Source organism: Neolamprologus multifasciatus, chromosome 22 (genome assembly GCF_963576455.1).
Source record: "Neolamprologus multifasciatus chromosome 22, fNeoMul1.2, whole genome shotgun sequence".
Taxonomy (NCBI): domain Eukaryota; kingdom Metazoa; phylum Chordata; class Actinopteri; order Cichliformes; family Cichlidae; genus Neolamprologus; species Neolamprologus multifasciatus.
The window spans coordinates 7,957,774-7,977,738 of record NC_140459.1 but is presented as its reverse complement, the minus strand read 5'-3'; the positions used below and the strand labels follow the sequence as shown (position 1 = coordinate 7,977,738).

Sequence of the window (19,965 nt, the reverse complement as noted above, 5' to 3'; positions counted from 1 at the left end):
TGCTAAAGCAAATGGATTGCTTCCGGATCAGGAGAATTAGTGTGCTGTTTACAAAAGGCTTGTTTCTCACTTTCTAACTGTGGCAATATGGCAATAGATAAAATTTCACTTAGAAGTGGAATAACCCTTAAAAATGATTTATTAGATTTTCTTTTCAAAGTGGAAAAACAAAACTGTGAAAAACAAGACATTTTTTATTTTAAACTTTGGATTATGGTTTAATTTAGCTTTTAAAAATTACAGAATGACAAAGTAAAATCACTGAAAAACACAAAAGACAACCTGTTTTAGCTTATTTTCCTACCTGTAGTAGTTCATTCCCTTATGCACGTCATCCTGAAGTGCTTGAGCTATGTATTTTATACATCCTAACATTTAATTTCTCCTACAAGGATGAGGAGGAGCTCAACGCAGACCTTGCAATGCAAATCATGAAGATTGATATCATTGGTGATGGGCCTGCAACCATCATCGTTGAGGGATCCAAGATCCTGGAGAGGATTGATGTTGCCAGATCCTGTGCTTTGATGATGGGAGTAATCTACGCTCTGAACCTTACCTATCCCAAGCAGCTGAAATTTACCTTTGAGGTATTTCAAAAGCTATGCCTTGAGCTTGATGGACAAAAAGCCAGCTCTAAAGTAATGAATCTTAAGTTTGGTATTTTCTAGAGCAGACTTGATAGACCATTCGTGAGTGAGTTTCACAAAAACCTTATTCCTGCATTTCTGGCACTACTTCATTGTGTTTTACTAAATTTTAAAGCGCTGTTCTTAAGTCTTCTGAGTTAATGTTTTGCCGTGTCTTAAATGCTGTTATTTGCACATTTTTAAGGAATGCGTTTAATTTCTCCCATGACCTGTGTTCTGAGGGTACTGGTGTGTTTTAAAGTTTGTGTAATGCCCTCTTTAGCTGGCCTTAATCTTGAGGGTGAAAAGTCAAATATAGAAGAGAATCAAGAATACTTTGTAAGAGTGCTGACAAAGTTGAATGAAAGAAGCTTTGCTCATTTTATGTTTAAATTAGTGCATTTAATGTATAGCAGCCTGTCATCTTTTGTTTTGACTCACTGTCACATGTTAAAGTAAAAAAAAGAGGATTCAAGTAGTAGGTTGTATTACAATTTTAATACACAGTTCCTTAAGTTTCAGCGGGCAATTTGTGTTCTAGGAAACTGAAGCCCACAAATCTTGCACTTCGCACGCACGTTAAAGAATTGTGATGTTTGTTATTGTAATTAAATGGGTCTAACTCATTTGAATACATCTGTCTGAATTTCTATTCTTTCTGAGCACCAGGTACGAGTCCCTTAGCTGATGTCCAGGTATTTGGCATCACATCTGCCGCATTCAAACAAATACACACAACATCCATTTCTTTTTCTGAAGGTCATGACACAAGAGCACACACAGCGCATGTTAAGGCTGACCTTCGTTTGGGGAAAAAAGTGATCGACAAGTTTCTAAGGTCTTAGAACCTTGACTTCTTTGTGGGCAGGCACCACCATGCATGAGCCTGCCCACGCGGTAGTCATGGTTATAAGACACAGCCAAATGATCAAGGTTGTATTTTGGAGCGACTTAGCCTGCTGGGAAACAGGTAAATGCCCTTATAGAATCTCCCGTAGAACCAAAAAATTACTACACTGTAACCAAAATATCATATTTGACCAACATAAATACTATTTATGCCGACAGTTAAGTTCATTTTAATTATAAATGTGTTTTATTTTGATCAAAAAGTTACTTCAACATACATAAATATAATCTTGGATCAACTTAAATTCCTGTGTATTTGTTGACAATTATTAAGTTCATGTTACTCAGAATGTGTTTTTTTTTTTTTTGTGGCCAAAAAGTAACTTCACTATACATAAAATTCACGTTGGATCAACTTAAATTTTTGTGTTCTAGTCGAAAATTATTAAGTTAATTTTACTTAAGAATGTGTTTAATTGTGGCCAAAAAAGTAACTTCACCATACTCAAAAATATTGCTTTGAATTAATGTTATTCTGCCAGAAGTTGGCTTAACTCAAAAATTCTAGTGGAAAACGTTAACATGTTTTTTTTTATTTGAATCAGTGTTTTATTTATTAGAGTGTATGATTTAAACAGGCAAATGTTCAGCATTCAAACTACAGTCAAACAATAGTCAAACCAGATGTTTCCCGTTATGTAGATATCAGCTAGTCAAGTACAAACCTTACACAGCATGTTAACAAACCGTGAAAAAAGCCACACAAAAAATGAATGATTGCTGGTAACGGTTTCTATACATTAGTATGTACGAAGGGTATGTTGTGACTTACCTTCAAAATTACAGCGGTCCCTCGCTAATAACGCAGTTCACCTTTCACCTCGCTGTTTCGCAGATTTTTTAGTGCAAGTTTGCATGCTTATTTTACATGACATTGTGTCATGCGTCCTGATCGCTGCAGACGATCTCCTCCGTGACGTCTCTCCTGTACAGTACAGAATCGCTGCATCAATCGCTAGCAGTGTGACTCTGAAGTGCAGTGCTGTATGTCCACGATGTCCACGAAACATTTTGCACCGTCAAAAAATAAAATTGGCTACTTGATTTCACCTATTGCTGGTTATTTTTATAACATAACACCCGCGATAAACGAGGGACAGCTGAGAAATATAACATTTGAATCCATTTTCTCTTTTGCTCTGAGGCGCGGGGGAAAAATATCGACAAGTCAATGAACATCATTTACAGATATATTGGGTAAATGCCCGAGACATCTATAGAAATGTAAATCGCCGCTTGATTCATTCATTTGCTTAACTTGTTTTGGACCGTAAACAAGGCGTGAATAGGACACCGGAAACAAAGCTCCCCACTGAAGTAGCATATGCTAACGTGCACATAGTCAATTAAAAGAATTCTGTTTTCGTGGATGCCTGGATGTTAAACTTAATTGTTACACCTGGTAAAGCAGCAACGCTGATCATTTTATTAAAGATGAAAGAATTTCGACCGTTTTTACCTCTCAGTGATGCCACAGTGTTCCTTTGACTTCGGGACCTGAAGCAGACGAAGGTTTGAACCCAGATTACTCCGCGAGGCTCCTGACTACGGTAGCCATAATGTTCTGACCATCCATCAAACGGTGCAGCTTCATTGCTTACCAAAGTCGTATTAAAACAATTTTTGACAGATTTTTGAGCACCGTGTAGCACATAAAATCGGTTCGAGGTCAATAAGCACAACCAGAATTCATACATAAGGCGCACCGGATTATAAGGCGCGCTGTCAGTTTTTGAGAAAATTAAAGGATTTTGAGTGCGCCTTATGGTCTGAAAATTACAGTACAAATATCCTGTCACATTTGATCTCTGTGAGGTCAGAGGTCAAATTTACAAATGAATACCTCTTATCTGTGACCTACTCCTACATAAGGTTTGTGTAATCAGAGTAAAACGTCTGTATGTTTTAATACAATAGTTGCTACTAAAATCTTTGACTTTGAAAACAATGACAAACAAACACGTTCAGTCTAAGCTGAAAATGTATACATTTGTGTGACAATGAAAACACGCAAAATTCACAATATAATTTTTTTTGGATCTTTTTATTGATTTTAAAAAAAATTTAGAGTGCCCTCATAAGTTGTGTATTAGATGGCACAAAACAAAACCCCAATAATTTGACAATTCCCTCTGAGCAAGCACTAGGCGACGGTGGGGAGTAAAAACTTCCTTTTAACAGGGAGAAAACTCCGGCAGAACCAGGCTCAGTGAGGAACGGCCATCTGCCTCGACCGGTCAAGGGTTTTTAAAATGACTCAATTAGATGTTAAATAAATTGAAACTGAAAATACAACGTCCAGATGAACAAAATCTACTTTTAGGGACTTATATAACAGTAACCAAGTATTTTCTGCCTGCGAACAATACAGTAAGACCCGCAGAGAGAAAGAAGCTTGTCATGAAATATTCACCTTCCGATACAGTGATGGCATGCTCCCTGAAAACCTTTACAATTATATTATCTGCATATTCATGGTCTAATTCCATGAATGTCAGTATGACATCTGGCTCTTTCCATTTCTGTAATAAAGAGCTGTAAACCATATCACTGATGAGTATCACATTATCAACTTTGATTTTTTTAAGTCTAGGCCAGATTTTTATGAACAATCGTTGGGTGATGGCATCAACTTTTTCAGTACAGGAAGGTGAACTGGCATTTTTGATGACGCGCGTCACCACCTTCTTGATACAGGCTTCCACAGATAACCTGTATTTTTCAGCCTCTTCAGCATCACACAGGGCTGGATTCTGCATAGTGTCGATCAGGTGATTTTTAATGATATTGACCGTCAGTTTTCTCAACACTGGGTCCTCGTCGTTCAATAACATCTTTAATTTTTTTTCTTTACAGAATGTTTTCTGACGTAGCTCTTGGTAAATGGCCCTGTCGAGATCTTTCAGTTTTTTTTCATGTATATGCAGATCTTTGATTGTGTCGTCAGACAACACGTGTTTTAAAAGATACCTGTGGAGTTTTTTAGAAGGTTTGTAGTGCGATTTCTTTGCAGCCCGTGTGAGCACAGCATCAATGAGTGCGCTCACACGTTGTTCTTCATCATCATCATAATCGCTGACACTAATGCCAGATGATGATTTTTTCTCCAGTATTGGAAATATATTACTTTTAAATTCTTCTAAAAGTGTTTCAGAAATGGCTGTAGTTTGTTCGTCCTCATCATCCTGGGCTCTAAACCACGAGAAGAACCTTGCCAATAGGTTTCTTTTTTTACGGAAGAGGTGATCTTCAAATATGGAAATGATCACCTCTAGGTACGGCTGACCTACGGCTAGCGCAATGATCACGAGATCAGGGTTAATGTCCAGCCGCTTTGTGATGTCTTTAAAAATCACCTTTTCAAGTTTTTTAATCCCCCTTTGTGTAATTTTGAGAGGTTTTTGCTCAACTTGTGCCCACAGAGCTGTGAAGAGGCGCTGCTGAATCGTGTCAGATGGCGACACCTTTGCCTCTTTGGAGGCACGTGTAATAACAGCATTTATTAGCTCTTTAACGAGCAGCTGTTCTTCTGACACTGGAGGATCCCCCGGATTCTGTTGCTGGTTGCGTGACTGAAGGCAGCACACACAGTGCTTCATTTTCCCCTCGTCGCTCTGTAAAATGTTTACCCCAGGGACGACACCACATTCAGACTCTTCAATCTTTGCCTCGACTTCAGTGGCGCAGATTTGAATCTCCTCGGTTGTTTCAATGGCAGAATTCATATTTTCAAATGATATAACTTTTTTACAATCTGGACTTGATTCTGTATTTTGTGTAAATTGCTGAGTTTGTGTCTTTGACATTAATGCCTCTTACTAAACTTACCTTGTAACTAACGCTGTTTAAACGGTTGTACTTAAGGCTTTTACCAAGGTGATGTCACACAAGACATGAAAGGATCAAAGGGATTCTAGTGCTAAGCCCCGCCCACATCCGAAATGACGGCGACGTGACGTTACCCTAGCAACCGCTATACAATGGCGATCCTCAGTTGTTGGGATTACGTGAAACTTCTTTGGATGTCAGACATGTAGCCTGCTGGTCCACTGCTTTAACCCACAGCAAATATTGTTAAAATCCTTCGTTTAAAGTTAGAATGTCAAGCGACCCCCCCTCCGACCCTCACCCACTGTGTTGTTGTCGGGTTTACCGTGACGGCTGGCAAGCTATGCTAATTTAAATGTTTATGTAGCTTCACTCATTCGCCTGCAGACACAGGCGGCTATCAGAATGGTCACACGTCTTCTTAGAGGACGTTACAGGTGAACACGCGCGGTGAGTTACAGCCAGCGAGGAGTCACGCAGTTTTTGCGTGCATGTCTGTGCTCGTGGACATTTTTGAGCAGAAACACTTGTTATTAAATTATGCACTTACACTCAGAGTTAGAAATGAAATATTTGTATTAGAGGGAAGGAGTATAACAAACTATAAATTAAGCTAATTTGCACGTTTTATTCTGCTTTTCTCATCAAAAAATGATAATGTACGAAAAATATCTAAATATTAACAGAAGAAAGTAAAACTAAACTGTCTCACCACCCCTCTCTAAAATGAATATTTAATATCATATATAAACGCATACACTTGTGCTAACAATTCAAGAAACATTTGGAATATTTTATATCCCTCCCCTCTTTTTCCTTTTTTCCAGATCCTACACATGTGACACATGGGCAGCATGGTGGCACGGTTAGCACTGTTGCCTCACAGCAAGAAGGTGCTGAGTTCAATTCAAACCATCAGGCCAGGGTTTCGTCTCAGGCTTCCCTTTCTGAAGGAGAAGACATCTGACGAGCTGCACTACGCTCAGGACGCCACAGAGTTTCTCTCTCATATGGGTAATAAAGGGCTTGCAGATTGGCCAGTCACTGCTGCTTTAAATACATTTATATACAGGTGACAATTATGTTGTTGGGTTTTTTTAAAACAAAAAGACAGAAAGTCACATTATTTGATCGTAGAGTGTTAAAAATTCAAAACAGGAACAGAACTGTGAAACATTTCATAATTCCAGCTTCTAATTTTGAAACATTTTTATTATTTTAGTTGGTTTTTAATGGTCTTCTTTGCGATACATGATCACATTTTTACAAACCTAATGATCAAAAGATTTCTGCTGTGGCATGTTAACCTTACATGCTGCATGACATTCAAAACAAGCTAGCTCCCTCTAAAGATGTGAATTTTTAAAAACAACACAGAAATATAGATTATTCAATTTTAAGAAATGTTTAATCATTTGAACTTTTTGTTCTTCAGATGAAAATGACCACATGGAGCTCTTCTGAGTTGTGTTTCTCTTGGCAGGGTGTCTGATGAGAGTGTCTGATGCCGACGTGAGGCAGCTCATATTTGAATGCGTGAAATCATTCTACAGCTCTGTGGCTCCCAAACAGATGCTCGATGGTACGGATGGTACCACACGAAAGCCTCGGACTTTCCCTTCTAACAACCGATTTTCTAGACTTTCACTAAGTGAGGCTCTGTCATGGCGTCTGTGGTGGCATGCTTGTGCTTTTCTTTGTCCTTTGTGTTTCTTCTCTTTTCTTTTCATTTGTTTTCTTCATGTTTTCTTTATTAGAATTGGTTAGATTTCATATAGATATGTACATGAGCTTACAGCCGTACCCAGTGTCCTATGAGGCTGTTCAGGATTAAGAGATAAAGTTTTTGAACACATGATAGCACAAGTTGAATAGATCATAAAATCTGTCAAATATGAGGCTGAAATAAGGATTGGTAACTTATTTTTCTGATAATTTAAAAGAGTGTTTTGGGTAGACTTTCAAGAGTCATATCACCAGTGTGAAGTAGGTGGCTGGTCAGTACAAGGGCTCATTTTTACTTATATATTTTGTTGTTAGTTTAGTCCTTATTAAAGTAATTGACCATCATTTGTTCCAGAAACTCATGTTTAGTGAGACTCTAATTTTTATTTTCATCTGAATCTAATTTGTGTTTTTTTTTATGACCATGGCATGACTTTTTTAATGATGATTCCTCTTTAGTTATCAGTGTAATTATCTTGTTCCTTAATGTGTTTTTCCTTAATTTCTGTTTTATGCACGCTTTTAGAATTTTTAATGATTATTTTTAACATTTCAAAAGTTTTGGGTAATGATGGTTCATCTAAGTTGCACAACTCTGCATGTAAGCATAGAAGCAGTCAGTTTTAAATTGTTCCTGGTTTGAGTGACTTAAGTGTTTGGCTTTCAGTGTAGATATAAGCCTTTCAGTATTCTGCTTTTTCCTGTCCGTCAGAGCACTTTGTAAACATTTTAAATTAGCTATTTAAAATCAATTTTCTTAATTATAAAGATTTCTATCGACGGATGCTCATCTGTCTCTAATGAGTTTGGTCTACACCAGGGGTGGGCAATCTCAGTCCACGAGGGCCGGTGTCCTGCAGGTTTTAGATGTGTCCTTGAACCAACACAGCTAATTTAAATGGCTAAATTAGCTCCTCAACATGTCCTGAAGTTCTCCAGAGGCCTGGTAATGAACTAATCATGTGATTCAGGTGTGTTGACCCAAGGTGAGATCTAAAACCCGCAGGGACACCGGCCCTCGTGGACTGAGATTGCCCACCCCTGGTCTACACCAATCCACCGTCAGACAGAATGTGTACTAATCAAGGAAACGGAAGGCGACTGAAGCCATGTAACACGGACTCATAAGTGGGATAACCTGACAAAATATAGGACTCTCACATGCTTTTGACTTTTAATGAAGTATGTAATCCATGTAATACACACCTCATTAAATAAAGTCCAATGAAACATTTTCATTTGAATTTTTAATCAGGTTTTCTTTATCTGTATTTAGGAAATGGGTAAAACACTAATTATATTTTAGATAATATCTATGCAGAAATATACAAAATCTTAAAGGGTTCGCAAACTTTTTCACAAACTGATCAATCAGTCAGTAACTATATTTTCTCTTTTATTCCAGATTCTTACTTTGGCCAGGGTCACAGCTTCCACGCCACCGGAGGCAGAGGCGGTAAGAAGGCACAGACGCGGCACTGTATCAGAGTGCTGAGATCGGTGACTTCTCTGGGTGAAGAGTCTGTAAACCAGGACCTCTGTGATCAGGGAGTCATCAACCAGCTTCTGGGTGACTGGACTGGACACATGACACATGCTCAATATCAACATTTACTGTTGATGAATTCAGTAGAGTCAAAGCTGTCGTGTTTCCTCAGGGATTCTCATGCAGATAGACGCGGGTCCTGATGAAGATGATGTCGTCGCTCTGGAGATAAAGTCGGATATTCAGGTGATCCTTTCAACGCTGTGTGAGACCGACATGCACAGAAAGGTAAAGCTCATATAGCTAACTTAATTAAAGCGCTTAGAGCTGGGTAGTTGGATATCCGGTGAGTCTGTGTTTGTTTGCTGCCTGTTCTGTTTCATAGGAACTGTTTGGCTCAGAGGGAGTTGAGATGGCGGTTCATTTTCTGAAAAAAGGCTCCGACAAGTTTTACAGCGGCCTCGGACACAACAAGCTCGTGCTCTCCACAGTGGACTGTGTGTGGTCAGTGAACTGCAGCACACTTTAATAGATGAACTGCTGTATTCATATTTGTACAGTCATTTACATTTGCCAGATCCAGGCTAGAGTAATATGAGAAACCAGAAGTGTAACTCTGTTAGCCAGATGTATGATGATGTCTTTGTTAGGCATAATTTAATTGTATAATATAGTTTCTGTATTGGAGCAGATGAAAAACTCACTTCGATTTAATGGCATAACTGCCTTAGCGGACAAATGGGACTTGCTCAGTTTACATAATATGAATGCAGTTCAGCTCAGAGGCATTTAACCTCTTAAATCTGGGGCCTTTTGCTGATATTTATTTTATTTTCAACAATATTTTTCGTTTTTCTGAAGGTTTATGCAGTAAACTAGTCATAATGAACATTAATCAGTACGACTCACAGTGAGCTTGGGAGTGGCTGCAATCACGGCACTGTAAGAAGGTGACAGACGTACTATGGTTGTTCGCCTTCCTTGACGCCTCGCTCTAACCAGTGTTGCTCCCTGCCCAGGATGTGCACTTCCTCATAATTGAAAGATTGGCCACTGGCCTGCAGGTTCAAAAGACTGCAGAGTCCCACCCCAAGGATGCAGGTCTTCTGTGTGTTTAGCGAGAGGTTGTTTGGTTTCCCTGATGCATGATAAACAGCAGTCCTCCTGGCACTTAATGACGTACACTATATTATTCTGTTTACTCCGTGAGACCTGGGGTCCTTGGAGTGGACCATTTTTTGGCGTAGTATGCTTTGGAAAGTGACAGAGATGCTGTGTTTTTCAAAAAGCCTGCCTCAGCTGTTCACATAAGGCAGGGGTATCCAACTCCTTAAGGGCCGGTGTCCTGCAGGTTTTAGATATCACTCTGGGTCAACACACCTGAATCAAATGATTATTTCATTACCAGGCCTCTGGAGAACTTCAAGACATGTTGAGGAGGTAAATTTATCATTTAAATCAGCTGTGTTGGATCAAACACATCTAAAACCTGCAGGACACCAGCCCTCGAGGCCTGGAGTTGGACACCCCTGACATGAGGGATCACCAACAGTTTTTATGCAGGCAGTGATTAACCTTCTGGATCCTGGAGGATCCTGCAGGGGGGGGACTGTGCTCTGAGGAGATGGTGCTGTAGCGTTCTAATAATACCCAATTTGTGCTCCAGAGACTGGTGAGAGTTATGCCTTAAATACTGGGCTGTAAGCATTAGTTTATGGTACATATGAACTTTCAAAAGTCTCCCTATTACTCACAGTAATTTGTCCTTTGCCTGTCATATTTCATATCCTCCCTGCTGAACTCGATGTGTTTGTCCACAGAACGTGAGTGAATTGTGGTCGATATGAACAGAATCAACTTTCTGGGAAACATTATTCACTACTTTCTACAATATTATCTACATTTAATCATAGTTTTATCCATAGGCTATAGTGTAGTAACAGATATGACAATTATTATGAAGAGGGTCAGTGAATTTTAACCTAATCTGGAGAAATATTTGATGTCTACCCCATTAGAAATAAAAGTACAGAATCTCGAGATCTGTTATAATGACCTCGAGTTCAGGTCATCATAACACTTGTCATATGGGTCTAAACTTGATTTTTCAGTTCTGTTACGGACCTGCGAGCAGCTCAACAAGCACATTTTTTGTTGCAATTACAAGCCAACTATCAGGGGTCTATTTTTTGTCTCCTACAGCTGAGAAAGTTTCTGTCTGTGCGCCTTTTCTCCCATCAGGTCGTGTATCGTAGGCTGCTACACCACAGAAGATTACTTTCTGGTTAAAGACGGGGTGTTTCTTCTCCTCCACTTACTCAGTGTGAGTAAAAGTTTCCTGAAGTTACTGTCGAGGCTTTAAAAGTTTCCTTTTTTCTACCTGTATTTTGCGATTAAAAATAGGATTTCAGCTGCTCTGTGTTAAAGCTAGTTCATGTAAGGCAGCGTTCACAGGTAATAGAAACGTCCTTTTCTCCTGCAGACAAGCCCCAGGTGTGTGCACGGTGTCGTCCTCGCCATCTTGCTAGAGTTATGTGACAACCCGAACACGGTGCCGTACATTCTGACGTGGAGGGACGGCAACGGACAGACGGCTCCGAGACTCCTGCTGCAGCTGTGGAGAGAGGAAGAGGAGGAGCTAGGAGTTCCTCGAAATCAACATGGAAGCATCGCAGGTTGATTCAGATCATCGCACTGAGAACAGATTTTACCTTTTCTTTCAATTAGATATTAAATTGAAATAAAGAACTTTTTTATGTTTTTTAGATTTCTGCTGCACTAACAGGTAAATGTTTCTACTAAACTGCTGATGCAATTTTTTTTTAAAAAGTATCCTGTTAGTCTGTAATGTTGTTTTGGGGTCTTTTACGGGCGCCTCTGCTTTGTCCTCCACTGTCTGTGTTGGACTTCGACATACACAGCATTATTTCTTTTCCCAACCTGGATTTTATAAGCATCTGATTTTTATCTGACATTTTTATGTAACGATAACGTTCTGCACCACTGAGCCAGCCAGATGCAGGGAATGTTTAAATATAACTGGAAACATAATGTAAATGAAAAGACATTTTTTACGTGTGTTTTTGCATAGCTGATGGATTTTTTTTCATCTCTCCGTCTCAGACAGAAGGTTTTAAAAGTTTTACATTTTGCCAGCAGGTAAAAATCAGATTTTAGGCTCTTTTGGCTCTGTAATCTCATATATTTCTCTATATTTCTTTTATCTTGAAGATCCTCAGAGGCCCATCCTCAGTCTTTTCCAGCTGGATGAAGCTCAGCTTTCATTTCCTGCTAACGTGCCGAGTGCTGCAGTATTGGAGATGTCAGAGAACCTGCGATTGAAGATTTACTCCGTCTTCTGCAAAATTGGTAACCAAACAAATTATTCAGTTTCATACTAAATGTAAAGTATTCATTAAGAAGATTTTGTAATTAGAGTATTTGATTAGCCCAATTTCTTTGTAGCTCCTCCTATATACATATTTAGGCAATAAAAAATACTACTATGTAAAACAAAATGCTACTTTAACATGTCACTTCTCGCAGCCTTTCAAACGATATTCAGTCTCAATTTGGCTTTTTTTAATTAAGTTTATCTCTTATTGATTGAAGATCTTTTAAAGTTTTGAAATACTGAATATAGCGATAAAACGATATCATAATGTTCCGGTCAAAGCATTTGCTAATATTGTTATATTAAAAGCAGTCAGTAGTATTTGTGACTTTTTCCTTTCAGGGTTTCAGGATCTTCCTGGATTGTTGGGAAAAGATTATGTGACTCTGACCATCATCAGGAGATATCTAGACTTTAAGGTAAAAGTGAAGAAAAAATATTGTAGATGCTTCATATAATAGTTGCTCAGACTGTGTTCAAAGTTTGTTCAAACTTGAAATGAATGTAAAGCTTCAGCTGTGAGTAGAGATGTTCAAAGTGAAAGTACAAAATTCCTCGTTATACAAAATACTGAGACGGATTTGAGAATCTGTCAGGAAAACAATCTATAAATAACCGTTAGTCACAGGGAGTAAAGACAGACTTAAAGGAGTCTGGAGCTCTCTTAAAGGTTTCAGATGCAGAGGACATAAACCGAGATAAACATCAGCATGTCTGTCTCTTGTGGTGCTGCAGGTCGGTGAGGTGTGGGATGAGATCAGCCGGGAACTGAGTCTGGAAGGCGTGAGGCCGATCAGCCCCGACCAGGAGGCTCTGAGCACCATCTGCAAGATCGCAGAGGACACGGCGAGGAGGATCGTGGAGGAACAAAACAGCATCCTAGAGCACCATCAGAAGGAGGACATCAGCGAGGAGAAGCTCACATACACAGAGGTACGGAGTAAAGGAGTGGAAATAGCTTAGATGAAAGTCAGCTTAAAATGTTTATCTTTAATAAAAAAAAACCAAAAAAGACAAATTATATTACACAGATTGTTTTTTTTTCTTCCTGAGCTACTATACAAATAATCAGATTTATTTTCACATGCATAATCAAACAAATTCAGTCTTTTTTCTTTTTTTTTATATGTCTAGTAAAAAGTTTTCATTGTATGTTTGACTAGAAGCAGAGATCCTCTGGGACAATTTGTTTTAGTTGGAGGAGATGCCGAAACTGCCTTTACATATCAGGACCTCTCCAACACTGGATACGTTTAAAACTCGTTTAAAGACCCATTTTTACTCTTTGGCTTTTAATAATGTATGAGTCATTATTTTATTCTTATTTTTTTCTTATCTTTTATTTTACTTTCCTTTTAAATTTTATCTGATTATTTTATTGTACAGTACTCTGGTCAACAGTTGTTGTTTTTAAAAGTGCTATATAAATAAAATTGATTTGATTTGATAGTAAAATGAATTCTGACTTTTTTCTGTCTTTATCACAGATGAAGTCTCGCTGGAAGCAAAAGGAGTTCATGGAGAAGTCATGGGAGGATTATGTTTCTAGGACTTCAAACTATGAAGCCCTGAAGGTTTAAAGATTTTTAACCATAAATTCTATCCTAATAATAATAATGATAATATCTAGATTCTCAGTATAAGTAGTAAGTGTATATTTTTGTTATGCGCTTTGTATACAGGAAGTAAAAGCACAGAGGGAGAAGAACGCCGAATCATCCAGACCTAAACCAAAGCACGAGGATGCTGCTATCCGCCCTGCTGAGGTCTTTACACTTAACCTTTCATGACTTTTACAGGTCACCCGCTTCATTGATTTAAAATAATTAAATCTCATATCTTATTTTCACAAAATGGAGCAAAGAAAAAAGTCTGTTTCAGGTATAGCTCATTTTCTGGTTCTGAGAATGAGCATTTTAATGCATGTAATGAATTTCAGCTTAATTTGGAGTTTGTGGCTTAGAAAGCATCTCTGAAATTAGTTTTAATAGTAGATCAATCCTGACATTCAGAGGCCCAATAACATAAATGAAGAAGATGAATGAAAATATATAAGACGAGATTAGACGTACTTTATTATTGCCAAACTTGGGAAACTCCTTTGTTACATTAGTTAAACTAAAGTTAAATGGAGCAAACTAATAAATAGCCTTTCTAATAACTTCAGTAGATCTTAACTCTGCACTAATAATGCACAAAGCACAAAATGATCATGAAATCAGTGGAAAAGGTACGCTTAAATACGCAGGGGGTAAGAACAAATGATGGTGAGGAATTGGTGTAGTTATTATGCAAACTTATTTTAAGGTGATAACCAAATATAAATCTGATGTTTTGGTGAAATGTGATGCCCTTTAGAATATGCTGTGTAAAGAGCTGTTAGATACAAAAGAGTTTCTTTATCTTTAATTCAGTTATTTTCCTGTTGTTTGTGAACAATGATCAAAATTTTAAAAATTGAGGAGCAACTCGCTGTAGTCTTGACGTTCTGTTTCGGTGTGTTTCAGCATTTCATCGGACACGTCGTTGGAGTGGAGAGCACGGACGCTCAGGGTCCGGCAGGAGTGAAGGTGACGCTGGTCAGAACGCCGGTCAGAGCCCCAAGCGAGGACAAAGGAGAACCAACAACACCAAACCCAGACTACTTCAGCACGGCGTCTTCTGCAGACTGACGTTACCGAAGTGACTCTTAATACAAGGCATTCACATTGTTCATGTAACAGCATTTATTGTGCTGTACGCTCATAAAATTAAACTGCATTAATGTAAAGACTGCATTAAGGTGTTTTACAGGAATTGTCAAGATACATGAGTAGAGCAGAGGGGTCAGCAAGTTCATTACAACTTAAAGTGAACTTTAATGGTAAATGGCCTGTATTTGTATAGCGCTTGACTAGTCCCTAAGGACCCCAAAGCGCTTTACATATCCAGTCATCCACCCATTCACACGCTGGTGATGGCAAGCTACATTGTAGCCACAGCCACCCTGGGGCGCACTGACAGAGGCGAGGCTGCCGGACACTGGCGGCACCGGGCCCTCTGACCACCACCAGTAGGCAACGGGTGAAGTGTCTTGGCCAAGGACACAACGACCGAGACTGTCCAAGCCGGGGCTCGAGCCGGCAACCTTCCAATTACAAGGCGAACTCTCAACTCTTGAGCCACGATCAAGAGTTAAACGATAGTTTAAAGCAGTCCAAAATAACTGAGTCCAATCGGCAAGAAGATACATACGTTTTGAGTTTTTTTAAAACGGGGGGAAAAAGGGCAGTGAAGGAGTGACTCAGTGCAAACAACCCACACTAAAAAAAAATATATTATTATACCCAAAAATGCAGACTTTAAGTAAGTTAATTATGCAAGTTTTTTGTAATTTCGTTACCAAAGGGAAATGTTAAACATTAAACTTAATGGTTAAATGAAATTTACTTAATTGGTGTGCATTCAGTTTATACCAAACATGTTTACATTATTCATTAATAATTTGAATAATTTGCATTTTACTCACAGTTATTGCTTCATATTTATGGGGACAAGTACCATTGTTTTGAGTGCAAGGTGTAATTCTAGACAGAGTGACGATTAGGGATTAGACACAAGTGAAGACTCATACGGGACAAAACTCCAGAGCGAAACAGAAGAAAAATGAAGAGAAAACAACCTAAAGGTATGGAAGTTTGTATCCACCATCTAAAAAACACAATTTGGGGTTGTTAACTCAAAAAGAAAATAGCTTAAAATTTTACCTTTGCTCTGCCTTTTTCGTTTTCTGTGGCAGAAACAAGCTTGCATAAAAAAGACACGTACTAAACACAGAGACAAGAAAACTCACATTAAACATGAACCCAACAGCATTAACACAGAGATGAGAACAGATTGGGACAATCTAAACTCAAAATAGGAACCGAAGCAAAATACAGATCAAGATCTAAAAACTAAGGCTAGAACAAGAAAACCAACTTATCAGGAAGAGAAACCAAGAAAGATAAAAGAAAAATAATTAAAGAAAGCCGCTTATAGTGTTTATATTTCTGGTTCCTGTGGCTCTAGAGGGATGCAGCAGATGCAGACGTGAGGTCACTCCATGTGTACAATCAACACCTTGTAGTCTAGCCCACCACCCCAGCCCTTTATACAGGCACACACACAGTCTCTGTCCTTTCAGACAACGTTACACTGGCTTACTTTAATTTCCTGAAGACTTATCTGAGCCATAACCAGACTATTATATTTTTATTTATTTACATATTTTTCAAGTCCTCTCAGCGTGACTGTCAGAAGCAGTAACTTGGCTTTCCTTTGGAGCTAACATGACTTATTTCAGTGCACAGAGCATTCATGTACAATCTGTTTTAAATTCAAATTGTTTTGTTTTCAAATAATTATGGTTTTTGCATCAAAACTAATAAAGTAATTCGATTTATTAACAATAATCTTTAAATCGTTAAAAATAAAATTCTAATGTTTTGGTATGTTTTCATCCTGCATTTATGTAACCACTCCTGCACCACGAACAAAGAAAGCCTGAACAATCAATGTGGCCTCATAGACTCCGCTGCATTATGTAACATCACTGTACCTTCAAACATAATAAGCCCACAGTGTAATTACAATAACGCTCTCATTAAATGCTGCAGCTTGCAGTTTTTTTGGCTATAAAAATTAAACTTTTTACTGCTGGGTTGTTAAAAAGTATTTTCTCTTTTATGGGTTACATAAGTGACTGCAGTGCATTAACACACATGTTCCTTCAAGCGTGCAACATGCTGCACAGAGCGACCTCTCCTCCTTCTCCTCCTCTCTCCGCTCTCACCCGTTTCACTGGCTGGATGGCCAAATCACCCCTGACAGGCCGGAGCTTTTCATGCGGCGCTGCGAGTGTTTGTGTGGCACACTGTACAAAAGAGCAGGGACACACAGGACCCTCTTCAGCACATCAGGCTGCCCGCTGTTTGCTCAGACTGCCGAGGGGCTTCATGGGGCCGGAGGTCCGTCTGCCGTCGATGAAGGCACGTCTGGATCCCAACTGGATGCTCATCAACTCCACGAGGACCTCCTAACTTCAAACTGTGAGGCTGATATGTTTTACCTGAAGGCTGATGACGCTGTGGAGACACAACAATAAATGGCTTATAACACATTATAATGAAGCTGTTAAAGTGATAAAGTAAAAGTTTATATAATTACAGCTTTTAAAGTCATCAGTTAGCTTCTGCTTAAGGCAAATACGTCCAAAAACATTTTAAAATGTGTTATAAACTGTTTATTAAAGGGTCACACAGTGTAAGCCTTAGAAATACTAAACAAGAAGACTTAAAATAAGGTATTGATATTAATAAAAAATTAATATCCTCAAACATTTCCTTACTTTAGTGGCTTTGAAACTGAGATTTATGTGACAAAACATATGTAAGGCTGTGATATCAGTTTGAATTACCTCAATATGACTAAACTAGTTTGGTTAAAGACAGTTTTATGTTGTCTGCGGCGTATTAGGTTTGTTACAATGCATAGCTCAAAATAAAATTTGAAAGTGTTCATTTCTCCACAGAGATTTACTTCTCTTGAGTATGGTTTAAATATGTATCTATTAAAAACATCCTCAAATAAACCAGGCAGTTCAAAGTGAGGCAGAAATCTGTTTTTAAAGTCACTGATTTCCATCAAGAAGATTAAGTTCTCCTTGAGATAAATCGGAGGGTGTCACAGCAGGATAAATGAGATGTGGAAGAAAAAATGTCTTTTTCCCTTTATTTTTCTGTAAAATGCATCTAATTATATCTTTTTGGGCTTTTCCCATCAAACAGTGAAGGCATCCAAAGCAACCATAATATATTCAGCCAGTTTGCCAGACACTGAGTGAGCCTAGTCCTAAATTAAAAGAAAATTTCACTGAAGATCTCCTCTGAAAATTGTTTTAAATCTAAGTCCATGTCTGGGAAACTGAGCCATACTGTCTGCATAAATCTCATCTAACAATGCTCACTTAATGAAAACAGTAAGAGGGATGGGAGTTTTCCTCTCCTGCAGGAAGCTCCTCTCCCATCTGAGAAACGGAGGCAGCAGGAATGATGATCAGACTGGGAAGACTGACACCGGGATACTTCCGCCTCCTCCAGGTTTGTGACTCTTAATTCCTGATTACATCCATGTTTCATCATTAAGGGGTTCTTCATCAGTAAACGTGTGTGCACAGAAAAGTCTTCTAGCTGTCGTTATCATAAAGCAAATCTGAGTCTGAATGAATATTTTATGGTTTCTATACATTTTTAATAGCGATACTTTAGACTATGACAAACAGCAGCAGTGGGCAGGATGTTCAGAAAGCTCCATCTCAGGAGGGTTTATGTTATATAAGCTGTTCAGACTCCAGCAACAGAAAAATAACTGATGCTGTCGTCCTGCTCAGTTCTCAAAAGTACCAAAAATGGTGGTGAGGTAGGTGAGTAGATTTAATGTTTACCTACATAAAAAAATGAGTGACTTCTTCTTTAGCCTTTACTTTATATCAATTTGATCTGTAATCGCTCACAGATCAAAGACACATCAGTGGTTTTAGAACTTTTTCCTTCCATTGGCCCATCGGGCGATTAAATCACACTTTTTGTGTCTAATTTAATTCCTTCATATACTGTTAATTTAAGCTATAATAAAGTAGTTGAAAAAAAACTGCAGTGAAGCAGGTTGTGTCTGGTGGTAAGGAGGTAGGTCTGTCACGCCTAAGGGGTGGAGTTATGCGGACTCCTGGGCGTGTCCAACAGATGCACAGATGACAGGTTATGATGTTTGCTACTGTAGTGAAGTTGGAAAGGGTTTAAAACTTGTTACTTTATTAATCCACTCTGAAAATAAAAAAATGGAAAACTAACTGAAGACAAGCAGAAGAGACAGTGAGGCAAAGGACTGAGGGGTGAGACGGCGCTGTGTATACAGCAGTGAAAAACAAGAAGTAGGTGCAGACAATCAGCACAACCACAGGGGAGGTGAGTGTGGGTTTGTCCCTTAACCTGCTTGTGTGTTTCAGAGATGGCGTTTGTTCCCATGGTTACTCTGGCTACACACCTGGAAGCTGTTTCGTATCATCCACAATCATCCAACTGTCTGCAATCCAGTGATTACCCGCCTGCTCTTTAAGGCTGAAGAGTCCCCTCGGTTGATGCCAGGTCGATGTGTAGTTCAGCTCTGCTGTGGACGTTTCCTCGTCTCTGCCAGCCCGTGTGGTGAAACGAGAAAAGAAACGCTGCGGAGGAAATACCTCTCAAGATGACTCTATCTTCAATAAGCCTGTTAAACCTTTATTCTGGTGTCCTGCATTTGAGTCCAGATCCTTCAAAAAGTGATTGTCTTGCAATTCTACAAAAAATGCAAACTAGAAACGGGAATGGACCCAACACTTAATAATACACCAGCAGACTTCTATGTCTTAAACTGTGGTTTACCGGCTCCACATTTCCTTCATTCAACCTTGTGTGCACTTGATTCATACTTGTATAACATATAGTTACGTTGGATGACCCATCTGCTTTCATACGTAAATTACAGCGTGACACATAAAAGAATTTAAAATAAGCCACCATGATCTCGAACTTCTGTTGTACTGTGATGTTACATGATACTGGAGGAGGAGGGAGGTGGCAGTGGAGGACTGCCACCTCCCTGTTTCTGGATTTCTGTTTTTATTTCATACTTTATCATTTTTCCAGTCTGGAAAGAGTTACGTGTCAAGAACACTGTTTTTAATTTTTTTATGCAGCGTGTCATGAATGCTGAATGGTGTTTATATTTCTATGGTCGTGTGTGTGATCTGAAGATTCATGTGTAGTTCTGCACTGTGAGGGTTTGCCTCACAAGAGGTTAAAGTATTTTGAAAACAAGGTTTTATGTTTAAAGCTTTGAGAAGACTGAGAAAAGTTCTAAGAAATGTTTCATAGCAACTGAGAAAAACTGTAAGAAAATACAAATCTCAAACGATGAAACGGAGTAAGCGGTGAAAT

The 19,965-nt window shown here is 38.8% G+C and overlaps 2 protein-coding genes across 3 annotated transcripts in view; both read left to right on the top strand.

Moving 5' to 3' along the window:
* LOC146492840 (uncharacterized) overlaps positions 1–19,965 on the top strand; it is a 51,715-nt gene that overhangs the window by 29,623 nt on the left and 2,127 nt on the right. Inside the window, exon 7 of the mRNA XM_085149298.1 lies at positions 393–590. Coding sequence (XP_085005424.1) covers positions 393–590 — 198 coding nt within the window. The remainder of the gene's footprint in view (positions 1–392; positions 591–19,965) is intronic.
* Positions 6,197–19,947, top strand: LOC146492841 (cilia- and flagella-associated protein 69-like). 2 transcript variants are annotated; one of them, XM_085149305.1, is made up of 15 exons: positions 6,197–6,380; positions 6,850–6,948; positions 8,497–8,661; positions 8,750–8,865; positions 8,963–9,081; positions 10,819–10,900; positions 11,060–11,252; positions 11,809–11,946; positions 12,314–12,390; positions 12,707–12,904; positions 13,459–13,545; positions 13,654–13,737; positions 14,479–17,040; positions 18,002–18,090; positions 18,996–19,947. In XM_085149305.1, exons 1-13 carry the CDS (start codon positions 6,212–6,214, stop codon positions 14,641–14,643), a joined length of 1,692 nt encoding a protein of 563 aa, XP_085005431.1. In that variant the 5' UTR covers positions 6,197–6,211; the 3' UTR covers positions 14,644–17,040; positions 18,002–18,090; positions 18,996–19,947. The 2 variants fall into 2 exon arrangements, with proteins under 2 accessions (XP_085005431.1, XP_085005430.1); XM_085149304.1 differs by having other exon boundaries at positions 18,002–19,947.

Excerpts from the sequence above, each read along its gene's own strand:
- LOC146492841 (XM_085149305.1), top strand. The coding sequence starts at position 6,212 with ATGGGCAGCATGGTGGCACGGTTAGCACTGTTGCCTCACAGCAAGAAG. Across the intron at positions 6,949-8,496 it reads TCCCAAACAGATGCTCGATG|ATTCTTACTTTGGCCAGGGT; the intron begins GTACGGATGGTA and ends CTTTTATTCCAG. Across the intron at positions 8,866-8,962 it reads AGACCGACATGCACAGAAAG|GAACTGTTTGGCTCAGAGGG; the intron begins GTAAAGCTCATA and ends TCTGTTTCATAG.